The following is a 27,052-nucleotide window of genomic DNA, read 5'->3' on the forward strand; positions in this document are numbered from 1 at the left end:
ATCCCATTTCAACTCCACACCTGGACGCCTCATGCTTTGTTCGTGAAAAGCCGTTTCCCAAAACCATGCCCATGCCTTATGACCGACCAACCGCTCATGCTCGCCACATAACGTTCATCTTTTTTTCTCAAAAGAAACAATAAAAAAGGCTGGAAAATATGCTGAACCAGAGCAAAACGCCTTGACCGTCTCCAAAAACTCAGGAAGTTGCCGCACCAGCTGCACGACTAGCATCATCCTTGCTCGAAAGACTGACCATGACACGCTGGTTGCAGATATCAATGAACTGCTCAAACTTCTCGATGATCTTGTCCTTTTCCCGCAACTTGTTCTTTAATTCTTCGATCTCCTTCCTGTTTTCTTCAGCCATCTTCTCGTAATCTTCTTTCGTCTTGGCCAATTCGCGGCGGAGATCGGCCCTGATTCTTTCCTCTGCCGACGGATGAGGTTTGCTGTAGATGGTCGGCCTGTTCTCGGCTAATCCGGTTGCGACCTTTTCAGGATGTCGGTTGATGGCGGCCCTGGCATTGTATATATCGCGAGGAAGAAGAGGGACATGGGGGTTGTGCTGCTGAAGGATCTCCAGCGTTTGCGTGACACCTACCCCTGAGGGTCGAGTCAGTGGACGAACAGGTAAACCCAAGGGAGGAGATGATACATACCGCTCTCTTTCAGATTTTTGATATCTTCAACCATCTTGCTATCCAGCTTCCTAGCTGCCGGGTGCAGCAGTGGGCTCTCACTCGGACCATGGTTATGCTGCAGGTGAGCGGGATCTGGGCGGTAACGCACCGTCCACTGGGTTCTCTGCTCGATGGCAAAGAATCCGAACTGGCAATCACATTTCCGGGATGTGGTCTTGCGCTTTCGAAGTTCAGGACTCACGCGTTTTGGGGGTTTGCCGGCACGATCACAGACAAAAAGAACCTTTTTGAGGCCGGGAACCGTCTTCTTGGAACGTCCGATCACAATGGCATAGCCAACAGACGTGCAGTAGGTCAAAACATGCTTGTGGACAGCCTCCAACGTCGGGAAACTACCACCTTCGGGAGGGGCAGACATCATTGGCCCCATTGGTTGACGCGGCACGAACGGGGTGCCCTCGATCAGCTTGGGCTCCATTGACGTGTCACCCTCTCCTTCTTCCTGGCTTCCCATCTCCATTTCTTCATCCTGATTTCCTTGTACCGGCTCGGTAGACTCGGGCTGCGGAGGCGTTGGTTGTTGTTGGACAGGCTGAACCTGCTGGACTTTTTGCACCTGTGGCACCTGCACCTGGGCAATCTGCGGCAGGGAGGTGGGAAGGGCCGGGTGGGGCGGAGGCTGGGGAGTAGACTGCTGAGAGTGCGATATGATCGGGTTGCCGTTTTGCTGGGTGGGCTGCACCGACTGCACACTCTGCACCGGCTGGGCCAGAGACTGGTGGCTGAGAGACTGGGTCATGGATTGTGCCATTGGAGGCTGGCTCAGGGGAGGTTGGCTCAAGGGCTGCTGCTGCTGCTGTTGCTGCTGCTGCTGGTGCTGCTGAATCTGTTGACTGATAGACTGGGGAGTAAGAGACTGTGAGCCCAACGATGGTTGACCGAGAGTCTGCTGGCTCAAGGGTTGCTGGGACAGGCTGGGCTGGCTCAGAGATTGATGGCTCAGCGACTGCTGGCTGAGCTGCTGTGGGTTCATGGGCTGGTTGTTTATGCTCTGGGAAGTCATCGGCTGCTGGGCCATGGGCTGGTGATTCATGGCCTGCTGTAGGTAGCTCGGGGCGGGTTGCATCTGTCTCGAAGGAGGGCCTCGCTGGCGCGGTCCGGGCAGCGTGGGCGGCACCTGCGAGGGCTGTCGTGCGGCATTTTGGACCGTTTGTTGACTGTTGACGGCGGGAGGAGTGTATGGGTAAACGGAGTACTGGCTCGACGGCGCCGGCTGAGGCTGGTAAGCTTGAGACTGATACGGGGACGCGTGCTGCGGGAGCGATGGCGATGGCTTGTTGGGTGGGTTGTGTGGATGTGGTGGCGGAAAGGCTCGCCTGATGTTACCGACGTTGTAGGATAGCCCGGGGTGACTATTTGTAGTGGACATGTTATCTAGAAGGAAGCCAGAAGCTCGAACAAGGAAAAAAAAGTGAACTTTGGTATGCTGGGTCTCGACCCTCTCTGGCGTCCCGTCACCAAATCGTGGGCGGGCGTGTACCGAGTAGGGAGGTGTGGGCAACTGGAGATGGATGGAGAAAGAGAGAGTACGGGGGAGGGTGTAAAAACCTCGCGACCGGGTGGTAGCAGAACCCGCAGAACCCATCCCTCTGGGGCACTGTCTGGGTTCTGCCCTGGCACTGTGGGAGCAACCTGTTTGTCTGGCACTGCCTGGCCAATCAAGGCCTCCAAAAGCCAGGCAGTGTCCCACAATAGGCAGGGATGTCCAAAAAAAGGCAGCTCTACCAACAGGTGTCATGTAAGACCGCTGCACCCAATCCCAGAGCTAGAAACCGCGGGGCAGCGCAATACATGCACACCAGACAGTTGAATTTTGCGCTTGTACGTCTTTGAGTCATGAGAAATCGAGGTGATACAAGCCATGATCAGGTACGGGAAGCTACAAAAAAAGTTCGGTCTTTCTAAAGCCTCTTTGAAAGTCGGTTCGGCCCCGAGATACTAGGTTCGAACGTCTGGCGCGCGCGGGTGGGGGAGTGCCGGTGGTGGGGTTTCGAAAAGACACACCCCAGGGTAGGTGTGGTACACCACGCAGATCTGCTTTCTTCTCACCACTCAAGTCGGACGACAAGCTCAAATGGTACTACCTTCCATCTGCTGGTAGAGTCCGAAGATCAGTTGGGTTTCTAGAGAGGCAATTCTTTCATGAATTTCTTCAATGTGGAATGAGATGGTCACTTTCAACCCGAACCATCCCCTACTTTGGCTTTGGCCCAATTGTCATCTGGGGCAAGCCCCAAGCCCGGTGCCACCAAGAGAACGACTTGCCTCGTAATTGATAAAGAGACATGTACCTGTCAACTTTATTTGCTCTTCGGACAGCTGTCGAGGTCCAGACCATCATCCTATGACCTCTTAATCCCCTGCCTTGATCATCTTTCCTTCTTCCCAGCCTACAAGCAATCATCTCATCCACAAACTCGGATTACAAACTCATATCCCGATATCGGTATATATATTTGACAACGTGGCACGGCTCTGTTAGTACCCTCGTTGCAGCTAGTGGTTTCAACCTTGCACTATAGGTAAGCGAAGACAATCGGGGATGGCCATGGTCCATGTCGGACCTGGTGAGAGCTTCATTTGGTTCTGATGGCCGAATGGGAATCCCCAGCAGGTATACACAAATTATTGTCCTCGATACAATGATATCAGTTACATGATCCTTGAAGTTGCCACTTTTGCACACTGCCTTTCGTACTCTTCGCTATGCTAAAACTGCTCACGCCTCTCACCCTGCTGTGCTTGCTCTGCTGCCAGAACACTCGTCCACGCTGTCCCTCGCTGCTGATCCGAAAATGCATCCCCTTCTTCCGTCGCAGACGCGGCAGCTGCTGTCCGTCTCCCGTTTCTGCTGGGATTTTGACATAATCATGCTTTTGTTGGTCGTTAGTTTTGCCGAAAGCGACTTCCTCACTCTGATTTTCACCTTCCAGCTCTTCCTCACATGTATTCAGCCCACCCTACGACCAAAAATGTTCTCCCCCCACCACATCCACCCCTATTTCCCCTTCTACCCCATAATCCTCCCTAGCACCACTACCACCACCAAACCAACTCCCGAAATCCAACTTCATCAACAACCTATCCAACCCCCCAACTCTCCGGGGTACATATTCCCCCTTCTCCCTCATAACCATCTCCATCTCCTCCCCTCCCTCCCCAAGAACCACATCCTCATGATCATGCCTCCCCTCGAGCCGCCTCAGCTCCCCAACCAACCCCTCGATTCCCTTTTTGACCTTCATTTCCACCTCCCTCAACACCTCCTGAACATCTCTCTCCTCCTTGGCCAAATCAACAAACGCATCAACAACACCCACATCGGCTTCCAAATCGGCGGCTTGCCACACCTGATGAAGACGGTTGACGCAAGCGACAAGCTGGTCGATCTGGACAAGCAATTCATAAAGGGCATCGGTGAATGTAGGCCGCGAGAGCAACAGCAGCGAGACAAGCGTGCGGAGGTAGAGTCTATGGGCATGCGACAGTGTCTCTGGGTCGTGAAGACCCAAAAAGGAAGAAGCATTCGGTGGTGGGGAAGACGTATTTGACTCATTAAGCCAGATGTCGTCGTCGTTGGCTTCTTGTTCTTCGTTGTTGTTGTTTTTGTTGTTGTTGTTGTTGGTGGTGGTGGTGGTGTTACTGGTAGGTGGTGCTGGTGGCTGGGCAGGTTTGTTCAGATCGGTTTGTGACTGAGGATGGTAGTCGTCTTCGCCTGTGGTCAACCACCTGTGGAAGCCATCTGACAAGCCAGCAACGACTTCTGTCTGTAGATAAGCTTCTGTTTCCCCAAGGAAGAAGATAGCGGCGCTAGCAGTAGCCCAGGCACTGCGAAGCATATCTGACCTTGCCGTTTGCCGCTGTCTTAGAAGCAATACCGTTTCTCTTCCGCCTCGTGTGCTTCCCCTTGGCGGCCCTGGCGGTGCAGGATGATGCCTCCTCAACGAGGTAATCTTCCACAGATCTGTCAACCGTATGTGCGCTCGTCTCAGTGACAGCAAGTACGAGTTGATTGCAGTATATGTCTGCAGATCTGCCTGTGTCAGAAACAAATCCAATGGCGATGGTATTTTAAGTGTCAACACTACCGGCACCGAGAATAGCAGGTTCCGAAACGGAGTGTCAGCAATATTCACCAACCCGCTCTCCACCGCTGCCGGCCCTGAAGCGCTCGGCGCCCGTCTCTTCGCAATCGTCAGCCGCAACAAGTCCCTCGCCAGTTCCACCCCTTCATCCTCCTCATCCCCAGCATCATCATATTCTCCCCTCATGTTCCCCATCGCCGCCCAAGTCCGGCTTAGCACAGCAGCCACTTCCCCTTCTTTGACGGTCACATTTCCCAACTTATCCCTCTTCTCCCAACTCATATTCTCCGCCCTCTTCCACCGACTTCTAATCTTCTCATCCGCCTGCTGCGTCAACGCCATTGCAAACTCCCCCTTTCTCAACAGAAAGAAATCTCTCAACAACCCCAACGTCTCGACAACTTTACTCAACGGCAGCAGCTTCTGCAGAGTTGTCCTAGAAAGGTATCTCCTGATATCCGAGATCGCCCTCCCGAAACTCGCCGCATCCAACGGATGCTGCAGCTTGGACAACCTCTCCAACTGCGTCGACAAATGCCCCTTGCCTCTCAGAGAATAATCCCCCACGGCCTTGGCGCGAATCTGGTTCAAACTCCTCCCGATAAAGAGCATGCTCGCCGCCGCAGCAGACGTGACAAATCCCGGCAGTAAGTACTCCTCCACCACCCACTCCTCCTCCCATTTCATCTCTTCCTCTTCTTGCGCCGTCACTCCCGTCTCCCCAGTCCCCATCCCAGCAACAGCACCCCTGTCCACCCTCCTGATAAAAAAGTCCCCATCACTCTTTTGCGGCAACTGTCCATACACTACCCAAGCCCCCACCTCCCTCAACCACGTCCCCTCTGCCACGCTAAGCAACTCCCTCGCCAACACTTCCACATCCTCATAACCAGTCTGCAATTCTTTCCTCAGTACATCCATCAACCTCGGTCCAGTACACCGCTCCCCTTGTTGCTGCTGCTGCTGCTTCCCCATCCCCGTGACCATAAACCCCGTCACCTCCCCCAAAAACTCCATCCTCCTCCTCCACGTCCCCTCGATCAACCCCACCACCTGCGTCAACGGGACAATGTTGTACCCTCCGACCATCTTGCTGTCTTTGGTGAGAATGTCACTTTCGATTTGGAGGAGAAATTGCTGAAATGAATGGAGGTGCTGTGAGAGAATCGACGAGGCGACAGATCGGCAGATGACAGATGGGTGGCTGGTTGATATCAAATTTGACTGACTTGCTATTGTTGTGTGGAGGGTCGACAAGGTGGCTAGGGGTTGGAGCAGTGCGGCCTCGCTTGGCGTGAGGGAGAGGGTGGGTGAAAGGTCATTTGGGGAAAGGGTAGCGGCTGCGCGGAGGAGCGGGGAGGGGTGCCCAGAGAGGGAGAGCAGAATTTCGTGGAGCATTTTGGCTGGTGTGACGGCTTTTTGTCATGAAGGTGGTGGTGAGGTTGGGATGTTGGTGAGCTGAGGGAAGTGTCAGTCTAACATACGAATGAAGGGCGGTGAAACATGCAAGACATACATTTCAGTCATAACCGGACTTCTTTCATCGAGTTTGGTATTCTCGTCTGAACTCTTCCTCAGGGCTTGGATAAATAATATAATTGTTCCCAAAATTTCGAACCGGCAGCACATGGAGCGGCCTGGTCGTGTTGCAGTGCCAACTTGCAGCAAATGAAAGTGAAAGTGGGAGGATTCGTAATTTGAGCAAACAAACGAAATTTGTAACTAAAAAGTCGAGTTTTGTTCGAGGTTCGTACCAGGCAATCAACAAAAGAGTGATGCGACTCAAAGGCGGCTCTGACTTGGTAACGGTGGACGGATTCAGCTCCAACGGTCACTTGTTACAAGCCAGGGACTCGGTGAACTCAACCGGTCGATGCTAAATAGGTAGTCAGAGTCGTAAACCGGTCTTCAAAACTTGCCCCATTGTCTGTGAAAGGGCGGCAGGTGTGACTGACGGGGCCCCCTATATCAGCCAGGTCAGCTGTTTGCTCCTGCTGTTGAGTGTGCGAAGGCACCTTATCTGAAGCAATGCAATGCCATCAGTGGTGGAACCACTCGACAGTTCACAACGCGTCTTGATGAAAAGGCAGGGGGTTGACATCACGTGATGCATTCATACCCCTTTGTAAGTCCTGCGATCTTCTCTCACTTCATCATCACACACATTTCTCATCCGAACATCCCGTTCATATTACGTTAAATTATGATATCAAAACACGACATTCCAAAAACACTCGTCATGGTAGAAAAGAATACAGCTCATACCTCCTCTGCCTCGCCAGCATTCTACTTATAGATAGCTCCGTTGCCGTTGCCATTCGCTGGTTGCTTCCCCTCCGCAACTGTCATTCCGCTCAGCGACTGTGTGTCAGCCGACGACTTTCCTCCGTCATTATCAATAACAGCTGCACCGCCATCGCCCCCGCCCACAACGATAGACTCGCCCTTCGATGTCTTGCCCACAACCATACCCTTGGCCACGCTCTTGATCAGGGCCCTGCGCGAGACGCCCGTTACATCAATGTAGACCAGTCCGACATTCTTGACGCCACCACCAATCGACCTGCTCACCTCTCCTGCCTCGGGGCCCCACTTGTGCTGAACGACAGTTGTGGCGGCATCTGACGTCGACGCAAGCAAGTGACGTCCGGCCTGCTCTACACCGTCCATTACAGTGGAAAAAGCCATCATGCTCTTGTTCAGGATGCCTGGCTTATATGTGTCAAGCGGTTTGCCGTCCGGGCCATACCCCTTGTGACCAGTGGTCGCCTTCTTGCCATGTCCACCGAGCGTCGCTCCGAGGTTCTGTGCAACTTTGCCAATCTGGCCTACCGTTTTGGCCGACAGAGTGGCCGCACCGCCAGTAAAGGTGCCGATGCGGCGGATGTGCTCCTTGGTGGTCGGCTTGAAGGTCATGGGCTTCGCAGCAGGCTCGGATCGCTTGGTGTAATTGTCGGCCTGGCCTTGGAGAAGTTTGGCAACCATGTCGGAGCCAGTGATGATGAGCCGTGAGGCGGCGTGCGCGTTCGATACAAGGAAGGAATTCTTGTAGGCTGGATGCAGCTCTGCATCCCACAGCTCAGGGGAGATAGGTGCCACCTGAACATTCGAACCACCATCGGCAGGGAGCGTGATCTCGACCGGATCTGCAACATCACAATGGTTAGAAAGGACCCGTTATGCCGTGCCACACGGTTCGGACTCACCTTTCGATCCAGGTTTCAGGGAACTGTGCTCAACAACCTGGAAGTTCTCGGCAAGCTCGCCAATCACGCTGCCGTCTTCTTCATCAACCAAAACGATCTGTCCTGGCGCGTGAGCGGTGTTGGAGGGGCTTCCACGCGCATAAGCCTCGCCAGGTTTGAAGTCTGCTGGGTTATACGCGGGCAACTGTTCGCCTGTGGCGACAGCCGCCTTGGAGCCAGTACCCCCGCTGCTGACCTTCTGGTCGGTGTCCTCCCACCACTGCTTCTCGCTTTTTCCATGAATTTTTGGGGGCGGGGCCCTCTCGAGGAAAGCGGTGCATTGCGCCAAAATGGTCTCGAATGTGTCGACGTCCTCCTGGATCCCCTTTCGGCTTTGTACAGAGGGAAACTCAATCCTGGTGAATGCGCCGCTGTCCGGCCCCAAATCCCACCGCGGAATCAGGTAACTGGTTGGCGGCTGATGGTAGATTTGCGTGGTGGCTGGCAGCGGAAGATCGAGCTCAGGGGGCAGGTGAAGATGGAGGTAGAAGTCCTGCTCGGCATTTGACGTCTCCGGGTCGATGGACGGGTCGGCAAAAACAGAGCTCGTAGGAACCATCAGCAGCGACAATGTCTGCGGGCCCGTTGGCGTGAGGGGCTGCTCCTTGCCATTGGCGATATGGTATGCCTTTACGCCATTGATGGCATACAGCAGCTTTGGATCCTGTGGTTGGCGCATGGGATTAGATTATGTGTTTTTTTGGTGGATTGGGGTGTCTGTGAGATCGATGTGGCCAAGGTAGGTTGCTCACATTGTGTCCAGAAGCCATTACGTCGGCTGTCCTTTCAGTTAATATGTGCCGATATTGTCGCCGCGCGATGATGCGGGATGTCCTGGTGTGTCGCACTCGAAAAAGGGGCGATGACGCTGCGACTTGGGCTTCTTTATCTCAGCCGTCAAGTCGATGAAATCACCCAAAAACCGCTCGTCCGGGAAGATTGGTGTATGGCAAGAATAGCTCTGTCGCAATGGCACGATTTGACCAAGAAGGCGGGGTTAAATCACTTATCACTTTCAGTTCTTGCCCCAACGAACAGTTCCAGTGTTCAAAATAGCAACAGCGAGACACCAGCACCCCGCGCAAGAGGTCCCAGGGCGCTTAGAGAGCTCCCCTGTGTGGAGCATGGGCGCGAGGCCTCGCCCTTCAAGGGCGACGTCATTGGTTTGCCGCATGAAATCAGAGCCTCCAATGCCACAAGATACACCTCTTGCATCCGCCACCGTGTCTATCATGAAACAGGGAACAAAAGGCGGAGAGTTTTATGCTCTGGTTAGCTCTACATCTTTTCTGATCTTCAGATATAGTTACTGATGACGCATTTGTTTCACCGTTGTCACCTGCAGGGAAAAGGGTCGTTTATGCTTGAAAGCCCGCTCGCTGTAGCGTACACATATAGAACCCCTGAGCGAGCTGGTTGCGATCATGGAACCTCCGGTATTCTCCCCGCGCTCCATGTCGGTAGTCGGCAACTTTAGGTGTTCATCCAACTCAGCGTGGCCGACGGATGTAAGGTCAACTTTGGGCCTCGCGTGCTCTGGCCGGTGTTTCCTTTTGTATGGTTTGTGGCGGCGTCCTTTTTGCTGGGAGTGCGGGGGAGGGGGGTACAGTACTTTGGAATAATTAGGTTGTGATGGTCTGACTGGCTGGAGTTTGAGCGTGCAAAGAGTGGTTGATGGCGGGGCACAATTGTTGGTTACATAGCCAGATCGAGGGTGTTTGGGTCACGAAGAGATCGTGTCCCGTTCAACCTGGAAGACTGTGCAACTGTGAAGGAAACAGCCCAGTATCTTGCGTTGTTCAACTCGAAGCTGTCATGGGCTGAGCTGCTTTCCACAGGCTCTTCTAGATAGGCCTTCCTTAGCCTCATCCAAGGCCCAACTTGAGACCCGGCTTCTTTAGCATACTGAACAAGGTGGTAAAGCAGAGTTCGGATGCCTGAGTGCAACCTGGAAGTCACGATCGAAACTGTTTGAAAATTCCGAGGAAAAGAGCGTCGGGGGAGCTCGACTCGATCGAATCAGGGGGCGCATTTCCCGTTGCCGAGTGGCTGCAGGCACTCCCGATTCGGCTTCTTCCCTGCGGCGGGTACCCATCAGTGTGCAGTTGCCGACCTGCAGTGTCCTCCCATCGTAGCAAAGCGTGAATACCCAACAAATCGAGGCATTTACCGCGAGAAAAACGACACTGCTTATAGTAGGCTTCTTCCAGGTCGTCGGTCTTTGATTCCGTTGGATTCCAGCCAACGGGGAGGCTTTCCGGCTTTTCAGGTGCTGTTTTGTTTTCCCGTACTCCGTATCTCGTCACTTCTTACTCCTCACGCATCTCCCGTCCCCTGTGCGTCTGCATGGCTCACAGATCGTCCCTTTGCGGACGTACCGAAAAGCCCTCTTCTCCTCCACCGCGCCTCTTGGAAAACAGGAACCCGTTGCGCTTGTTCCACCGTCCTCGGAACACTGACCTGGCGGACAAGCCCAGCCTCGTCTTGTCAGCAGTTCCACCACAGAGGAGTTGCTGAGAGTCGGTCGTAAGCGACGTCGGCGGTCCGCCCGCCTCAAAACAGGCGAGTGTCCACATGCCGTTCGGCCCTAGAAACGATCCAGATGCCGGCCCTTTGGTGGGAGGAAGAGATCCTGGCCGGGAGTTCAGGCGGGCAGTCTGTGAGCCAAATTGTTCTGCAAAACATAGATTGATAATGGGCGTAAACGAAGGGTTTTGTATTCAGGTCAACCACTCATAAGGCTTCGTTGCTGTTCCGTGCCGTGCCTGACTCTTCGACGCCGCCATCTTCTTCCTGTAAACAGCGGAAGCGGGGTGTTGCTCGAAAGCCGTGCCAAGGTCAAAGAAAAAGGCGCTAACCCAGGGCCCCTCTTGCCGACATCTCCCTTACCTGAGGGCGTTCTGTGGCCCGTGAGAGCGTTGAGCTTCCCAGTTTGGAGACCTTGCGGTGGTGTTGGTTGGTGGTGTGCCCGCCCAGGTTGCCGTTGGTCAATGCGCCTAGTACCAAAGAATGTCATTGTTCTCAAGACGAAGATCGTTTCACAACCTATCTAACATATCAAATATTGGGCGGATGTGTCAAGGGTCGCGTAGACTAGAAAGTACCTGTCTTCAAGCGTGGAGTGCAATGCTTCTTGATACCAAGCAGGCCCCATCGTTCGTCCCTGATGTCAATCCGTGACATGTCAAACTCTGACCGTGGGTGGCTGCCCAAACCCTCAGCCCAGGCCAGCCCAGGTGCAAAACTTCGCGATATGGTAACCCGGGAAGATGCTGTCCGAGCCGTCCCCGGAAGGGCTGTTGACTGGCTCTTGGCTAGATGCTAGCTTCCCCGTTCCTCGATGGCAGATGGCACTTCATCTTCAGGGATTTGCCTATGAACAGTCCAGCAGGAGAGGTCTCTGCGACTCTGCTCTGTGGAATGCCAGTCCTCACTCAGTGCCGTCAAATAAAAGACCGCAACGGGCCACTTCTTTTTTTTCCCCATCGCCTCTTTTTTGGGATTCCCCGTCCGTTCCACCACGTCCAGCTCCAAATAGCCCAGGCCGAAGAGATATCGAATCGCCGTCAACGACACCAACCAAACCCCCGTCCGTTTTCCGATCGATCCCCAAACATCCCGTCCACTGCCGCCCCCGTCAGGTATCCGTACCTACGCTACAAAAAAAATCCCTGACCTGGAACTGTCCACCCTCGCTCTCGGAACTCGGAGCTGCTTCGCCTGACACTGACGCACCCGACCCTGCCGACACACTGTTGCTTGTTGGCCGTTGCTTGCTGTTCCGAATTTCTCTCGATCTGGATGTAGGTTATCTGAATTATCCTTTTTCCCCCCCTTCTCTAGCCCCTTAGCTGCAAGCTGCGTCCACCCTCACGGCTTGTGTTGTTTGTCTGCACCATCGTGCCTCTGTGCAGCCAGTAGCATCTCGTGTGCGTCCCAGTCCCGCCCAAGCCCAAACACCACCGCGCCGTTTCCCGCCCGCCGTTTCCCACCTCACCGTCTTCGTGCTCCCCGACTAGATCAGCTTCCAAAGGCTCTCTTCTTATCAAGCAGCATAGAGGCTAACCAGCAAACTAGTCGACCATCCCGTTGCGCGTCCCACTGCCGCTCCCGCTCCCGCTACCGCTACCGCTACCTGCCGTACGGAGTATCCGTCGGCCGCAACCACCACACGCGCGCAACCTCCACGACCCACGGCCTGGCCCACGCAGCAGGCTAGATAGCATCGGCATTGTTAGGATCGGATCAAATCAACAGCTGCGTTTCGGCGTCACATTGCTCTTCGGGTAGACACACCCTTTTTCTCGCTATCTGTGGCCCTTGACTCGTCCGGCCACCCGCGCGCGCAAAGGACGGCTACGTGCATTTCTTGTCGACGCTGTAATACCTTGTGCCAACGCCCGTTCGACTGTTCTGGTAGCACTGGCCCGTCCGGGAAACCCTCTCTGCCACTTGTCTGCGCTGCCTCGACTGGGCTCCCCCCCTCCCTCCCCTCTCTCGCGCCGCCGTCGTGCTTCCGTCTTGCCGTTGCCCGCCCTCACCCCCTCCCTGATCCTATCATCTGGGTATCTCGCCGCGCTCCCTCCGAAGTGTGAGTACCTTCCGTACCCTATTTAGTCCCGTCCGCTCTTCGATCCGCCCGACGACACCGACTACCTAGCCTCGGCTCTCCTCCCCCTCCCCGTGCCCTGCACATCGCTTTCCGCCGAGCGGTCTCTCTGCAGTAGCAGTCTGTTGCACTGTGGAGTGTGGCCCAAGGACGGCCTTGTTTCTTGACAGCGCCTGTATCAAGGGGTCCCCTCGCGAGACCCAACCGCCGTCACAATTGCGTCCCAGCTGCGCATCCAGTCCATCCTATCCCCGGCCGATCCGTCGGAGCAACCTCCACCGAAACGAAAGTTTCACGACGCCTTTGCCGGACCGGCGCCGGAACCATCTCCCGCACCCACGGAGTGGCCTTCACCGGCCCCTCCACCGCCCTCGGACCCGGCACCACCAGACCGGCTACCGAATATTCGACAGCCGCTTCCACACAGCCCGCCGCGCCCCTCTGCGGCCGGGGGCGGGAACCGCGCTCAACAACCAGCTCCGAAGCCTGTCGTCGTCCCTGACGATGACAGCCGGGCATCAAATTCGGCTACAATGATGGCTGGCAGCCCCAGCAGTCCGGGCACTGCGGACAGTCGACGGGGAGCCAATGCGAAGCGGCCAGCTCAGCGGTCCAGCATTGCGTGCCAGAGCTGCCGCAAGTCAAAAATCAAGTGCAACAACACAGGTGGCGATTCGCCGTGCGACACTTGCATCCGAAATGGCAAAGAATGCACCTATCCAGAAGCGCCGCCGGTGCAGCCTAAGCGCTCAGAGCCCCCCGCCGGTCCAAAGGCGGAGCAGGGCACTGAACGCAAGCGGGTGCGGAGGATGGAGGATATCGTGAAGATGGAGGGTGCCGTGCCGGCCGCTATGATTGCCGAGGATGTGTTATCGATGCCGTATCTAAACGAGGCTGTTTGGTCACAACTGTTTGACATATACCGGCTTCACTTTGCAACCGAGTTGCCTTTCCTGCACTTGGCAACGTTGAAGGAGAAGTTGGGGAGCAGATTCAGGGCTAAGCCCAGCGATACATCCCCAGAAATCAATCTTGTGCTGCTAGGCATTCTGACCTTGACGGCGCGCTTCCACCAGACCTTGGTATCATATGTTACCGTGCCGAAGAATGCATCAAGCGCTGCTGCAACACCAAAACCGCAGCCCCCTGGACCTGACCTCAAGGCGTCTGTGGCGTCGGAGTACTATGCCGAGATCCTGACTAAAGCTCTCGGCGGGCTGAGGACCAGCATGACGGTGGCCTCGGTGGAAAGAGTTCAAGCTTTCCTCATGCTTGGCTTGTATGAATGGAGCCAAGCGGTCCCGAGAGTTGGCGGCATGGCTGCGTGGATGTATGTCGGTGTGGCTATCCGCATGGCCCAGGCCTTGGGTCTCGGCCATGGCGATGGGGAACCCGGAAAGAAGTTCAGCATGCGACCTGCGCTTGCGAGAGGGCCTAGCATTCCTCACTCACAAATGATTATCGCCAAGGAGATCCGAAGGAGGACCATGTTCAGTTGTCTGATACTGGACCGTCTTTTGGGCTGTGGTAAAGACCGGGTGTCCACGATTCGATCTGAGGACCTCCGGATTCAGCTCCCATGCGCCGAAATGTCGTTTGATCTGTCAGAGGACGTCTTTACGGGATTCTTGAACCCTGTCCCGGGATTCGACAAGAAGCGGCCTATCAGCGACAGTGTCCTGGGGCGTTTTGTACGTCTGGTTGACCTTTGGGGCGAGATCTCACGGTGGAGCTTTGCGGGTGGTCGCTTCACCGAGACGGAAGCTCCATGGCACTCGGCATCGAAGTTTTGCCAGCTGCGCGAGAAACTTGAGGGTTTCTACGCTGATCTACCTCCCAACTTCCAGTGGTCGGACTCTAACTACTACAAGCACGAGAACCACCAAGCGAGTAGCGTGTATGTTTCGTTGCATATGCTCGGTGCTGTTTGCAGGATAATGCTTCACCGGGAGTATATCCCGTTTATCCCCATCCGCTGTGACAGGCCTGTGGGTCCGCTCGACGAGCCCGTGTTCACTGAGGGTCAGGAGCCGGCCGGCTTCTGGGACACCAGCGCCGAGGAGATCTTCCGTGCGGCGAGGGACATTGTTGACTTGGTGGAAATCTGTGGCGACAAGCTGCCCATGTCAGCACTAGTTTTGTTTTCTGTCTGGACTGCAGCCTTTGTCGGTATCTACGCCGTCCATTTTCCCCACATGGACACCAAGGGCCACATGCTCCCCTCCTTTTCAGGTGATCTTGAAATCACCAAAAACGGCCCTACTGGGACAACCTTCTCCACCCTCAAGCAGATGTCCCGGTGGTTGAAGCTGGCCGAGACGTACTGCAACTACTTCCGTGAGATGGCTTGCTACTACGAAAAGGTCAAGTCAGACTGGGACAAGCACAGCGGTAGGCCGGGCAACAACGAGGGCAAGCTCATCAGCGTGCGGTTAGGCGGTGGCGGTCTCGAAGAGTGGCAGAAACAGAGTCGAAAGATCATCAATAACGGTGAGATACTCGGCACGGGCGGCCCAGACGACAAGCAGTCCTCCCGAGACAGCACCGTCGAGCCAAATTCCCACCAACAGCAACAGCAACAACAACAACAACAACACCACGAAGAGAAGCCCTCCCGGTCAACTTCATTCACCCCGATCAACTCTTCCAACCACCCACCCCAACCCTACCATCATCAGTCGCACGACTCCAACGGCAAAATGGAAGACAACGCTGACAACTGGCGCTTCCACCCACATCACCCGCATCAACCATCCCCTTCTCAGTCATCTACCACGATCCCCTCGCCAGAAATGCCCATGGTTTCCTTCCCGACGCTGCCGCTGGGGTACTCGTCGAATGAGATTGTGAGCTATGTGGCCGAGGCGCAGAGCATGCCCTGGTTTCATGCTCCCGGGGGGATCGACCAGTTTGCGCACGGGACAAAGGAGAACGAGACGCTGGATAACGGGAATTTGTTTTGGGGGAGTATACCGGAGGCTATCTTGATGGGGGCTGGGCCCGGGGGCCAGGCGCAGATGGGTGGGGGTTTTGCTTAGTTGGGTAGGGATTGTGGTGAATGACCATGTATGTGTGTGCTTTTTGCAAGGGGCGATGTGCTTTTTGAGAGAGAAAGATGGTGATTTGGTGGGACATACATTGATTGAATATGGATTGGAATTTTTTTATTTTATTTTATTTTTTGATTATTTATCCGTGTGCTTTTAGTGGTTTGTCATCTGGTTGTTGTGTTTTTGTCAAGTCAAGGGCGGCGGTGGGTATATGTTATCTCGCATTAGGGGTTCAAGGAGCGGGGGGGGGGGGAAGTAGAATGGGAAAGAAAGCTTGGTTATTTATCACTTATAACTTGAGACCGAATTTTTTTTTCTATTTCTTTTTTTCACGCGCTTGTCTGTTCTATGGAAAAACTCTTCTCTGGCTTTTGGATTTGTTTTTGGATGCGTGTACGAAAAAAAAGGTTACGGACTTTGGTTAGGTAGGTAGGGTATGAAGGGCAGGTTTCATGTGATCCACATGTTTGTTTTCATGATGTTCTATATGACGGTGCTCTTTAAATGGGCAAGGCTGTGGTCGATGTGGTTACTGGTTTCATGGGAGGGCATTTGTTCTTGAAGCCCGGTTTTCTTTGTGGTTTGGCAATTACCATCTACATGGTTGGGGAAATAGAGGTGAACGTGGTGGAAGTAAAGAACGGCCACCTTCAAGAAGAGTTCGATACCGGGGGCTGTGGCCTGTGTTTACGTGGTGAAACATTAGGTTGAAGCTGGCTGTTCGAAAATATTGATAGGAAATTTGGGGCGGGGGTTGGCGTGAGCAGGGAAAATGACAGAGTCAATGACCAAGGGCAAGTTGTGGTAGGGTGTGAAGAAAACTGGCGTTGGTTTTAAACACACTTCTTTCGGTACAAGAGCCAGTCCTGTCGATGAGGTTTTGTATTGGGCTTTATTTCCTGTTTCTCGCTGGAACATGTATTTTTGTTTCTCTTGAACTGTGTAGGTAGGTAAAGTTACACTCTACGTGTACAAACCTCGTCTTGCTTGTTGCTGCTTTGTCAAGGTACATGATGGCTTGCCGAATGCGGCCAGGATAGGTAGGTAAGGTATGCTCGACCTTTGAATTCCAGTACCAAGTCCATCAACGAGAATCCGGTCTTTGTTTCAGCATGCTGCTAGATAAACCCAGACGAGCAAGTCCACCAAGCTACCGTGTTGCACCTGCAAAGAGCTCGACAAAGTTTCCACAAAACCAACATCCTGAAATCCAAATCACTTAGCCAGGGCAGCAAATATGCCACCGGAAAGATCACCGAGGCCCAGCAATGCTGGCGTAACTAAAGTTCCTGCTGGCCCCAGTAATGCTGGTGCCTCTGGTAACACCATTGTGTACGCTCTCCAGAGGTTGACAAGAAGGCAAGAAAGAGAACTTGCCGACAGATTAGCAGGCACGATCAACGTCCAGCACGCTCCTGTTAGAGAGGATCACACTCGCCCTCAGACCCTTGAAGAAGCGACCTACAGGAACGTCGCGCTCTTCTTGCCGATCGAGCATTGGCCAAACCAAAGAAATGTCGAATCAGCAGCTCACAGAATGCGCGCCGCCCTAACGAGCAATCAAGCGTTTAGATTTCAGAATCTCGGGGACCCGCTAAGGCAGCATTGGTACGCAGATGAGGAATCGGGGCGAACAGTACAGCAGATGTACAAGGGGTGGAGTGACCAGTTTGATGAGAAGCTTAGACAGACACACCAAAACATCCGGGCAGTAGCCAACGAACTCGGCATGACTGACGAGGATAGCCAAAACAAGGTGTGGAAGAGAATGGAGAACGTCTTTGGTGACGCCGCGAAGATCAAAAGGCTCGAAAAGGAACTCGCCTCGACGAAGGAGCTTGTTGAGAGTTACCACACTCAGTACAACTTTCTAGATCCAAAAATCGAGTCCAACGCTAGGAAGATAGAACGACTTCAGACGGACGTCAAAGCCAAGGACACGCTCATCAGCAAGGCGGATGCAGAGAGCGACAAGTACAGGGTTGACTATCGTCTTCGCATGCTCCTCCAGCATTGGGGAATCACGAATGGGGATCACCTGGACCCAACCCGGTGGCAAAAGTATGACAATTCGAACCGCTTTGCCGCGGAGTTTCAGGAATATCTCGACGACGTGCTGAATGGCATACCGACATCTAGCGGCAACCTCCTGGTGCAGGTCAGGCCGCCCATCGGTGTCAAGCACCTGATGCGTGTGGCCTCGGTACACCGAACCGTCCATGGGGTCGACCTTCTGGCCGACTGCCGAGTTGTAGCTCTGCGACTTGTTTCGGCTCGACATGATGAGGCAAACACCACTGAGGTGGGCCTGTTGCCCAAGGACCTTGAAGGTCGTTCAGAGGGCGAGACGTTCAGCCAGGTCTATGTTCCTCCTCCGCCCCCTCCAACCGTATCAGCGGTGACGACTGGCATGGCACAGTTGACGACCTCTAGCCAAAGAGCCCAGCTCACGGAAGAGCAGCGAGAAGAGAGGGCCCGGGCGATCAAGATGGAAGCCCAGTTCTTGGTCGAGCCTGGAGTTACAAACGAGGAGCGTACCTGGCAAGCGCTGTTCGACGGGACAGTCCTTCAACTATACAACCTGGACGCCATCGCCTGCGAGCATATTCGTAAGTACCCATCTGTGCCGGGGAAAAGCTGGTGACTGACAAATAAACCCACCTCCCCAACAGTCGTAGCCTTGACCGGACGCAAATCGCTCACCAGTCGACAGTTGGAGGAACGCAACATACTCCAGAGCCATGTCGACTTCATTAACAAATGGGCTTCCATCATGGAGATGGTGCACCTCTACGCCAAGAAGGCCCAGCTCCGTCCAGGCTCGTGGAAGCTGTGGGGCGGGCACTGGTTCAGAATCCGAAACAGGATGACGGAGCAATGTTTCGGCGCCCACGATACTCTCGCACCCGGCCAGAGCCCTTGGTCGAGAAGGACCAAGCGCGGTCTCTTTCACGACTACGTCGGCCTGTTTGGACAGACGTGCAAGCTCTTCAACCAGCCCGCCTTGCAAACTGAAGAGTCGTTCAAGAAAGAGCTGCACCGGCTCGACATGGAACGCTGGAACCTCTACCGGTATGCCATTCAGACATGGACCCATGGCGACGCCAGGGGCGGGATCAACGACAACGGCCAGTACCGCGGTAGTCCGCCAAAGCCCACGCACCCCAAGAAGGCCAACCTATGGGCGGAATGGAACTGGATCTATGAGACCGATCAGTGGAAGTATGCGCCACGGCTAGACCCCAAACAGCCTCCTGGAACTCGTAAGTGTTGGCAAGTCTCTGGTGGACTTCGATGCTAACAGCACCTCTAGCCGCCCTTCGGGACCCCCTCATTGGAACAGAACCCTCCAAAGACTTCAGCCCTTATGGTCCTGTCAGACTCGCGATCAGGTTCGAGGAGCATAACAACCCCCACGCGAATACGTGGGGGATCGTCAATAAAAAGAAGCACCCACCAGGATGGGATTTACAGAAAGCGAGGCTTGGGGTCTTTTGAATCCTCCACCAAAGAAAACGAAGTTCGTTACATATTCTACAACCTGAAAACTAAAATAAAATTATCTAAAGTGTTTTCATATGAATACAGACAAGCAGGCAAAGAAACAGCCAAGCGCTCTTATAGTTCCCCACTGTGAAACAGGAGAAGTAATCCGACTGAAGAGAAGAGCGAAGTCATGGATGAAAAGGAAAAGGCCGATACACCGAATACACAACTTACTCCCATGCCGTGGTCAAGGAACCCCTCAACCTCCACGCACGCTTTTCCTGTATAAAACAAACTCTCTTGCAATGTTTCTTCCAGACCTGATGTGTGGTATTGAAGAAAGACCAACATCTCCCGACAACTATCTGTTCTCCATCTTTTTGATCAGGTTCCTAACCGGCGAGTTTTTCACAGCAGGCGTTCCCACCCTCCCAGCGACGGGTGGAGGCGGTGACGATACGGGCGTCTGGGGTGGCCCTGGCGAAAAGGGAATTGCCCCGGTGCTACTAAAGACGGGCAAATCTCCTCTCTTCATCGGGGCCATGGTCGACACGGGAGTGGCCACGTTGGGAGGCAGCCACTGCAGTGGTTGCTGTTGCTGTTGAACATTCGACTCAGGGGTAGGGCCATCAGGATGATAATGGACGAACATATCCATCGGGGTTGGAGTTGAGGTAGTCCTGTGGGGCGAAACTCCACGAACGGGACTCGAGAAGGTGGGAGTGACAGAACTCATAGCGGAGTTGGAAAAGGTTTCAGAAGCCGGGTAAAGCGGAGATGCTGGCGATTCTGAAGGTTGATAATGGCCTGGTGATGATAAGGCAGGCAGAGGGTAGTTCTCTTCGGCTGACGCAAGGGGGCTCGAGACAAAGGTGGATTCAGTGTCGGATGGGGTGGCGGGAACCGTCTGGTTTTCCGGTGGTTGAACTGAGAGGAGAGGTTTATTTTCGTTCGGCTCGGTAGGCACCGTCACAGAGATGGTATCTGTTGCGGCAAGTTTGGCTTGCGCATTTCGTTCCCGTTCCCGAGCGTCACGCACCGCCTTGGACACAACAGTGATCTTAATCTTCTTCATGTCTTTCGCCAGCTTATCGACTTCGTCACCACCCTCGCCACCGGACTTTGGAAGTTCGGGTGCTGCCACAGCGGGGGCACCAACATGTTTCTTGGAAACTCTTGGGGCTTTGGGAACAGGCTCCTTCTTGGCTGGGGCCCGAGTTTTTCTCACATTGATTCCGGAAGCATTGGTCCGAACACTTGCGACAGAATCAGATCTGACATGCTCCAACCTCGAGCCGGCACGTATCGGTGCTGTAGGAAGTGGCGGTGCCGAGTCCACAGTCTCCGACACCGCTGTCGACACCGTTGTCGACGCAGTACTAAGTCGCCGACTGGGGGGTGGTCTTTTCTTCTCGGTAGCAAGCACTGCTGGTCCGGCGACTGTTTTTCGTCGTGATTTGCGATCATCGTCCTCGTCTTCCAAGTACGTCGGCCTAGTTTTACGCTCTCTTAACGACATTCTGGTGGGTGCTCGTTCTACAATCACCGGAGGAGGAACGTCAACCGGCATAGTCTGTGGATCTGCATCTTCTGCACCTTGAGCCAAGGCAAACTGACGTTCGCGCCGGGCTCGAGTTGCCTCTGCGCCAAGCTCCTCATGAGTGCAGCTGTCCGTCTGTCGTCCTGATGGGATCAGCAATCTGCTTAGTTCGAGAGCTGCTGTGGTCCACGCAACGTCAGGTGGAGGAGGTGTAGGCGCCCTGTAACTATGGCTGTGGCTGTTTGGTACGCCGAAACCTGACACACTGCGGCGAGTATTCTTTGGAGGCACAGCTGCTCTAGCTGCTGATGCTTGTGTTGGCGAAGAGTAGGTGGGCGGAATGACATTTCGAGGCTTCCGGATCTCAACCGAGGGGGCACTGATGGCGGCTTCGAGTGCTTCAAGCTCTGGAACAGACCACCACGATGGGTCGTACTGACGGGCTCGGTCCTCTTTTGGTGGGTTTCCTTTCACAGCCTCTACTGTGCCCAGCTTCTGGCCCATCTCGTAACCAAGTCCAGAGGGAGCTACCTCCTGCTTGGCGCGGGGACCATCGCCAGCGAGACCACATATGTGGCTCAGTACCCCCGAGCACAAAGCCCGATCGCTGTAACCGCCTTCCAGAACGCTGATAACCCGCCCCTCCACACTTGTGCCCTCTTCGGCAGCAATCTTGACGACGTCTCTGGTTAGTCGGGCATAGAATTCAGTCGGGACATTGACGTTGTGCCGTTGCATGCCGGGGCTTTCCCACTCGCTGGCGTCAAAACCGGCAGACAAAAAGATGGCGGCTCTTGAATTCACCCCCTGAGCACGTAGTTTCTCGGTCTGGACCCTCAAGTACTCCCGAGTCTTGTCTAGCAAAATCGAGTATTTGGACTCGTACAATGCCCAAAAGTCGGCCTCCGTCTTCCATGGCTGCAGATGAACATTCCAGATACTCTGGCCGTGCGCGTTGTCGATGCATATGCTGGCGTTCCTAACCTTGTCTTCATCGCCCATCTCGCACGGGTAAGAGTTGATGTCGTGCAAACTAAAGTACCCAATCGATGTTTTCTTCCACCAGGCTGCATTCTTACCCAGCCCAGCGGACCTCGCATTATGTAGCCAGGCAATGGACTGGGAGCCATCGCCGTGATGAAGGTCGAAATCGATGATCGCCGCGTGGGTCAGACCGTGGCTGAGGATGGCGTGCATGATACCGACATGAACATTGTTTATCCAGCAGAACCCTGACGGATAGGAGCCAGAGCAATGGTGACCAGGCGGTCGGATGGCAACAAAGGCCCGCTGTGGCCCCTGGGGACGAAACACGGCATCGACCGCATCACATACACCCCCCAATGCTCCCTCGAGAGCCTCCAAGGTTTCTGCGCAGAGATATAGATCCCCCTCATGAAGCTTTTGAGGAGCGCCCGTGTTGGCCCCACGGTCGATATCTGGTCGCTGGAGCTCTTTTCCGTTGACGGCCAGCTTCGATTCGGCCGTCTCACACATGATCTTGAGCTCTTCCATCCATTTCGTACCGTGGACATTGGTCACCGTCTGGGAGGTTAGCGGAAGTCGCCTGTCGCTTTTTTGTATTCGAAAAGGTATTGTGGGCAGCTGCGCCGGGTTGGCCTCTGGGGCAATTGGAAAGTCCCCATCCTGATGTCGTTCGCCCAGCCGGACATATGCGGCCGATACACCCAGGACACAGGCCTTAACCCTTTCTGGTCGTTCGACAATGGTGCTGAGCTGCGCTTTCGAGGTTTTTGGTCGCGAGAATCTGTGACCGTAGCAGGCATCCTGAAGAATGACAACCGTCTCGGCCGGGCGGTTCCAGTCCGGCCCATGGAGAGCCTCTAGCTCGGCTTTGAAGTGGGCATTCGCGACGGCTTGCGGAGTCAGGATGAGCTTCTCTGGAAATTCGGGCGACATGCTTCTCAGTGGTGATCTGGCGGACCTCGATGGGGTTGGAGAGAGGATGCTGGCGGAGCTTGCTCGACGGAGTGGCGTTACACCGTTGACCGAGCGGAGCGAGTTCGTCGAGGCTTTTCTTAGTAGGGCGGGAGTGCCAGCCCTGGATGGTGATCTGACGGAGGAAGAGTTGGACAGCGGACTGCGCATGGCACTGCTTGGTCGACGCGGGGAGCTCTCAGAAGGATAATCATACGAGGAGGTGGGCTTGAGGGGGCTAGGCCGAGGGGCGCGGGGCTGCCTTGCCGGCGATGAGGTGGTTGATATGGTCAGGTGTTGGAGCGACTGGGTCAAGTCGCCCTCTCTGGGACTCTTTGAGCCATCTTTGTTGCTTGCGGGCCTGTCTTGCTGGAGGTCAACTTGAGGTTGGGAGGTCCTCTTTGGACGAGAGGATAACTCAGACAACGACGCCGGCGACGCCATTATGAATGAGGTCGGTGTTGATGCAGCTGCTGCATGGGGCACAAAGCCGTCTTTCTCGTTTTGAAGGCCAGGAAAAAGCCAAAAAGTGATTTATTCTGTCTGATGTCTCGAACAGCAGCCGGCATGAAGTCATTGGTCTATGCTTGTGGTGGACAGCTGTAAATTGGCTCCAATTTGGCCTCCCTGTGCCCCCCACAAGCTCCTGGACTTGGCGCAACAATCCAGACCGCGTCACGCGTCAGGACGTCATAGCAATGCCCGTTCACGTGACAGGGAGCTTTAGGCATTCTTGGTAGTGTGAATTGCATCTCCTGTAACCTCCAGAGTCCTTCGGTGGAGGTTTTCAGAAAGTTATCTGACACCGCCTCGAATCTGTTGTCTCCTGTCGATATCTCTCCATCCATATTCACATCTGTGGACAAGGGCTCCCTGCCGATGGAGCACCCGGCCTTTTGGATCACTAGGTCATCGCTGCTTTGACCAAGCTTCTGGAAGCATGCATGAGCAAGTGCCGGCATCAACAGGTGGGTACTGAAGCACTGTTAGCAAGAACAGCGCATCACTGGCACAGATTGGCAAGGGGCACAAGTACTTTGAGCATGAGTATTTCTCTCATTCGAGGTGGTCAGTTGAAGGATCTCCATAAGGCTATATTTCTGTCCGCATTTCCCTGCACGTTCTACAAGCAAGCACTAAGGAGTATTGACTGATGAGATGCCAAGAATATTGAATGCAGACGCGGGGTAGCTACACTTCATTGCCGTCACCCCCTTCCCGTCACCCCCAATCATATGCTTCCACAGCCTTCAGGCCAGGCGTTTTTGTCGCCAGGAGCATGCGGTGGCCTTCCAATGCATTTCAGCCGCACCCTAACAGAACAAAGAGTCGGTCATGGAAACCCTACCGAGCCCAAACAAAACAGAGGCGCCATGTGGCAGAGGATGAAGAGCTCGGGACTTGCTCGACGATATTTATTTCAGCTGGGCCACAATATGCGAGACCCCAGCCTCGCCCTTGAGATTTCCATAGCTACTTAACTGAAGCTATGTCCTTCTCTCCATTGTGCCTGTGATCGTTCTTGGGCACTTCTCGCTGGTTTACCAAGACAACGGAATGATGGTTCGGAAATATCTCCCAGTCATTGCCCTGGTGCAGCCAGGTGTCGTCACTGCGATACTTGAGCAATATGTCGAGGTAGTCCACACCATCGATGTCCAGGCCATACATGTCAACAATTTTCCACCACCAAATATGACTGTCCAAGCAATGGCACTACAGGCAGGCGTCACGGCTTGCTCTGTTGCCAATCTTGTGGTCACATCATGTGCCAGCGCTGGTGCTCTCGCTACAACAGCTCCACTCGGGGAGATGTTTGACTGCTTATGCTGCTTCTCAGGCACGGCTCTCTACCCAGCATACTCGTCATGTGCATCATACATCTACAACTCAGTGGAGGGGGCCACTTCGGCCTTTTCAGGTATGTTGGCTGAGGCTTGCTGATATGTCACTGGAGGGCCACGCCACTAATTGCCCCAATCACCAGCAATGTCGGTCATCTGGGATGGTTGCCTTTCTGTTAGTCCCATCTGTTCCAACCGTCCAACGACCCCAAGGACGACCACAGTCGATGCCAGCACCACCCGAGACGTAGTGACTGCTGGACCTTCATCCACCCCCAGAGCCTGCGCCTCCTTCGCCAATATTGTACGATCCTGCTCAAGCAAGATCCCTAACTTCACCGCTATCTCGGACAGAGAGCTGGCAGAGTGCATGTGCTACGACCCTTTCGGCTCATATACGACCGTCGCGGAGGACTATGCGAGCACCTGTGCTGCCTGGGCGACAACAGGCAGGTCGACTGATTACAGCAGTAAGCAGAAGCAACCAGTCGTGATATAGTTTTATGAGGTTGAGTCTAACGTCAAAAACAGTCTTTGCAGCGTTCACTACATTCTGTGATGACTACCCACCTGGTGGAGCGACCATCAGGGGAAGCGGCGGCGGCGGCAATGATAATGGCGACATCATCCTCACCTCTGCCGGAAGCCGAAGCCTGGGGGGCAATGGCAATATTGTTGATCTCATCCCGACTGCCTCACCGACTGAACCTCCACCCAATGACGAAGAATCCAACACAACCCCAACGCCTCCACCTTCGCCCTCTGGACCTTCCGGCGCCATGTCCTTGCGAGATGCAAGATATGGCCTGCTGAGCTGGATCATGCTGGCTTTGTCGGCATATATGCTCTGTTGAGAGCATGCTGAACACATGACACCGAAGAGCAGATCAACCTCATATGAGAACCGAGTGGACATGGCGAGGTATTTTAGAAGGGTTTTCATAACATCCAATAATCCGTACCCCTATTATGTACACATGACCCAGTATTTACAACACTAAATACAATATTTGTCCCTGTCTATCCTCCTTATCCCCCTCCCCGAATAACCTTCTAAACCAGCGCTGTTATATGCCGAAAAAACCGAGGAAAAAAAAACCAGAAGCCAAACAAATGCCAGAACTTGAAGCAACCAAAAAAAAAAAAAATGCAAAAGAAGGAAAAGTATCACCCGCAAACCCCAACCACACCTCCAGCACAACCCCCCCAAACCATCGCCTTCGGCACAAGCTCCAGCCCATTATACTCAATCCTCCCATCGACCCACTTCTCCTTTTCTTCTTCCTCTGCCTCCTCCCGTTCAACCTTTTCCCCTTCACCATCCTCCTCAACCGGCGAAGGAGCAGGCAGCTCATAACAAAAACTCTCCCTCACCCTCTCCATAATCCCCATAATCTCCTCCTTATCCCCCCTCGGATCAATCAGCTCAATTGCCCTATTCCCCCTATCACCATTACCGCTGCTGCTGCTGCTGCTGCTCTCTTGCGCATTAATCACAAGATACCCCTCCTCCAAATTGGGGAACGACTTTAAGAAGGAATATTTGTTGTACACCTCCCACTCTCTCCTGATTTCTGAGCTGACATAGTCGACAGCGACTTTGGTAATGAGCTCCAGACAGATGTCGGCTGGCGGGGAGGGGGTGGAGTAGCCTAGCGGAGAGACAGGACGGGGGTAGTACAGGATGTCGGTGCCGGGGTGGAAGTAGGTGTTTATCAGGGGGAGGAGGACCAAGGAGCGGAGGGATTCCTGGCGGGATTCGTGGCAGACGGAGAGAAGGGTGGGTGGGGGAGTTGGAGAGGTGAAGGACTGGGTGAGGACGACGACGCGAGGGGAAAGGGCGAGGCGCCAGATTTGGAGGCGGAGTTCGGCTGGGAGGAAGGGGAAGAGGTGAAATTCATCGGGGGCCATCCTTGATGCTGTGGTTCAGTAGATGGTGGTGTATAGTATCAGCACAGGATATGGCGCAGGTGTGTGAAGATTCCAGGTTGGGTTCGAAAACAGGCGTGTATGAATCAATCCAAAGCGGCCGGAGGGATGGCAACCTGGCTTGAGAAAAAGAACCGATTAAATAGTACACAATTGGACTTGTCGAGATGTCGTGAAGGTATCTCAAAAAAACATGAGAGCGTCGCGAATGAGAGAAATCGTGTCGGGGTATCCGCTTATTAGAACCTCAAATAGAAACGAACCACGAAACAAAAAATTGACGAGGCCAAGACACAGCTAAGCAATGACCAAATAGATGAACGGCTCTTTTGTGCCCGTGTTGTATTGTGTTGTCAGGTCAGAGCCGGTCAGGCTGGTCCCGAGGTCAAAACTGTGCTTCCAGTGGAGTATCCTTTTTCGTTGTCTAAAGTCCGTGGTCATTTGACAGCACTTTTTGACACTTGGATGAAGTCTGAGCACACACACACGACGCAAGCGCAAGGAATAGCCTAGAGTTTTATAGTTCTGATCACAATGCAAACAAGGGAAAGAGTTGGCCAGGTCGGACAACCTGAGAAACAACCATTCCCAAGCTTTCCAGCTCCGATTTGATGTCATTATG

General features: G+C 54.2%; 9 protein-coding genes across 9 annotated transcripts; 4 read left to right on the plus strand and 5 right to left on the minus strand.

Annotated features, from left to right (window-relative positions):
- Positions 1 to 199: 199 nt before the first annotated feature.
- Positions 200 to 2,073, minus strand: RBF1 (Transcription factor rbf1 (RPG-box-binding factor) (Repressor-activator protein 1); the record flags this gene model as incomplete). The annotated part of the gene is made up of 2 exons (XM_062943546.1): positions 200 to 606; positions 663 to 2,073. The coding sequence occupies 2 exons, from the start codon at positions 2,071 to 2,073 to the stop codon at positions 200 to 202; spliced, it is 1,818 nt and encodes a 605-aa protein (XP_062806681.1).
- Positions 2,074 to 3,244: 1,171 nt separating this feature from the next.
- Positions 3,245 to 6,187, minus strand: QC764_123130 (uncharacterized protein; the record flags this gene model as incomplete). The annotated part of the gene is made up of 2 exons (XM_062943547.1): positions 3,245 to 3,850; positions 3,968 to 6,187. The coding sequence occupies 2 exons, from the start codon at positions 6,185 to 6,187 to the stop codon at positions 3,665 to 3,667; spliced, it is 2,406 nt and encodes an 801-aa protein (XP_062806682.1). The 3' UTR covers positions 3,245 to 3,664.
- Positions 6,188 to 7,075: 888 nt separating this feature from the next.
- QC764_123140 (uncharacterized protein) lies at positions 7,076 to 12,655 on the minus strand (the record flags this gene model as incomplete). Its single annotated transcript, XM_062943548.1, has 3 exons — positions 8,787 to 12,655; positions 7,996 to 8,698; positions 7,076 to 7,935 (listed from the first exon to the last, which is right to left on the minus strand). Exons 1-3 carry the CDS (start codon positions 8,802 to 8,804, stop codon positions 7,076 to 7,078), a joined length of 1,581 nt encoding a protein of 526 aa, XP_062806683.1. The 5' UTR covers positions 8,805 to 12,655.
- On the plus strand, positions 11,455 to 12,253 carry QC764_0027170 (uncharacterized protein; the record flags this gene model as incomplete). Its single annotated transcript, XM_062940137.1, has 2 exons — positions 11,455 to 11,675; positions 12,112 to 12,253. 2 exons carry the CDS (start codon positions 11,455 to 11,457, stop codon positions 12,251 to 12,253), a joined length of 363 nt encoding a protein of 120 aa, XP_062806684.1.
- Positions 12,656 to 13,176: 521 nt separating the features above from the next.
- Positions 13,177 to 15,681, plus strand: QC764_123150 (uncharacterized protein; the record flags this gene model as incomplete). The annotated part of the gene is made up of 1 exon (XM_062943549.1): positions 13,177 to 15,681. One exon carries the CDS (start codon positions 13,177 to 13,179, stop codon positions 15,679 to 15,681), a length of 2,505 nt encoding a protein of 834 aa, XP_062806685.1.
- A 1,249-nt stretch (positions 15,682 to 16,930) lies between these two features.
- QC764_123155 (uncharacterized protein) lies at positions 16,931 to 19,191 on the plus strand (the record flags this gene model as incomplete). The annotated part of the gene is made up of 3 exons (XM_062943550.1): positions 16,931 to 18,302; positions 18,366 to 18,956; positions 19,007 to 19,191. 3 exons carry the CDS (start codon positions 16,931 to 16,933, stop codon positions 19,189 to 19,191), a joined length of 2,148 nt encoding a protein of 715 aa, XP_062806686.1.
- Positions 19,192 to 19,540: 349 nt separating this feature from the next.
- On the minus strand, positions 19,541 to 23,101 carry HOS3 (histone deacetylase; the record flags this gene model as incomplete). The annotated part of the gene is made up of 1 exon (XM_062943551.1): positions 19,541 to 23,101. One exon carries the CDS (start codon positions 23,099 to 23,101, stop codon positions 19,541 to 19,543), a length of 3,561 nt encoding a protein of 1,186 aa, XP_062806687.1.
- Positions 23,102 to 24,214: 1,113 nt separating this feature from the next.
- On the plus strand, positions 24,215 to 25,533 carry QC764_123170 (uncharacterized protein; the record flags this gene model as incomplete). Its single annotated transcript, XM_062943552.1, has 3 exons — positions 24,215 to 24,578; positions 24,645 to 24,971; positions 25,033 to 25,533. The coding sequence occupies 3 exons, from the start codon at positions 24,215 to 24,217 to the stop codon at positions 25,353 to 25,355; spliced, it is 1,014 nt and encodes a 337-aa protein (XP_062806688.1). The 3' UTR covers positions 25,356 to 25,533.
- A 135-nt stretch (positions 25,534 to 25,668) lies between these two features.
- On the minus strand, positions 25,669 to 26,412 carry QC764_123180 (uncharacterized protein; the record flags this gene model as incomplete). Its single annotated transcript, XM_062943553.1, has 1 exon — positions 25,669 to 26,412. One exon carries the CDS (start codon positions 26,410 to 26,412, stop codon positions 25,669 to 25,671), a length of 744 nt encoding a protein of 247 aa, XP_062806689.1.
- Between the last annotated feature and the right edge of the window lie 640 nt (positions 26,413 to 27,052).

Source organism: Podospora pseudoanserina, chromosome 1 (assembly GCF_035222485.1).
Source record: "Podospora pseudoanserina strain CBS 124.78 chromosome 1, whole genome shotgun sequence".
Classification (NCBI taxonomy): Eukaryota; Fungi; Ascomycota; class Sordariomycetes; order Sordariales; family Podosporaceae; genus Podospora; species Podospora pseudoanserina.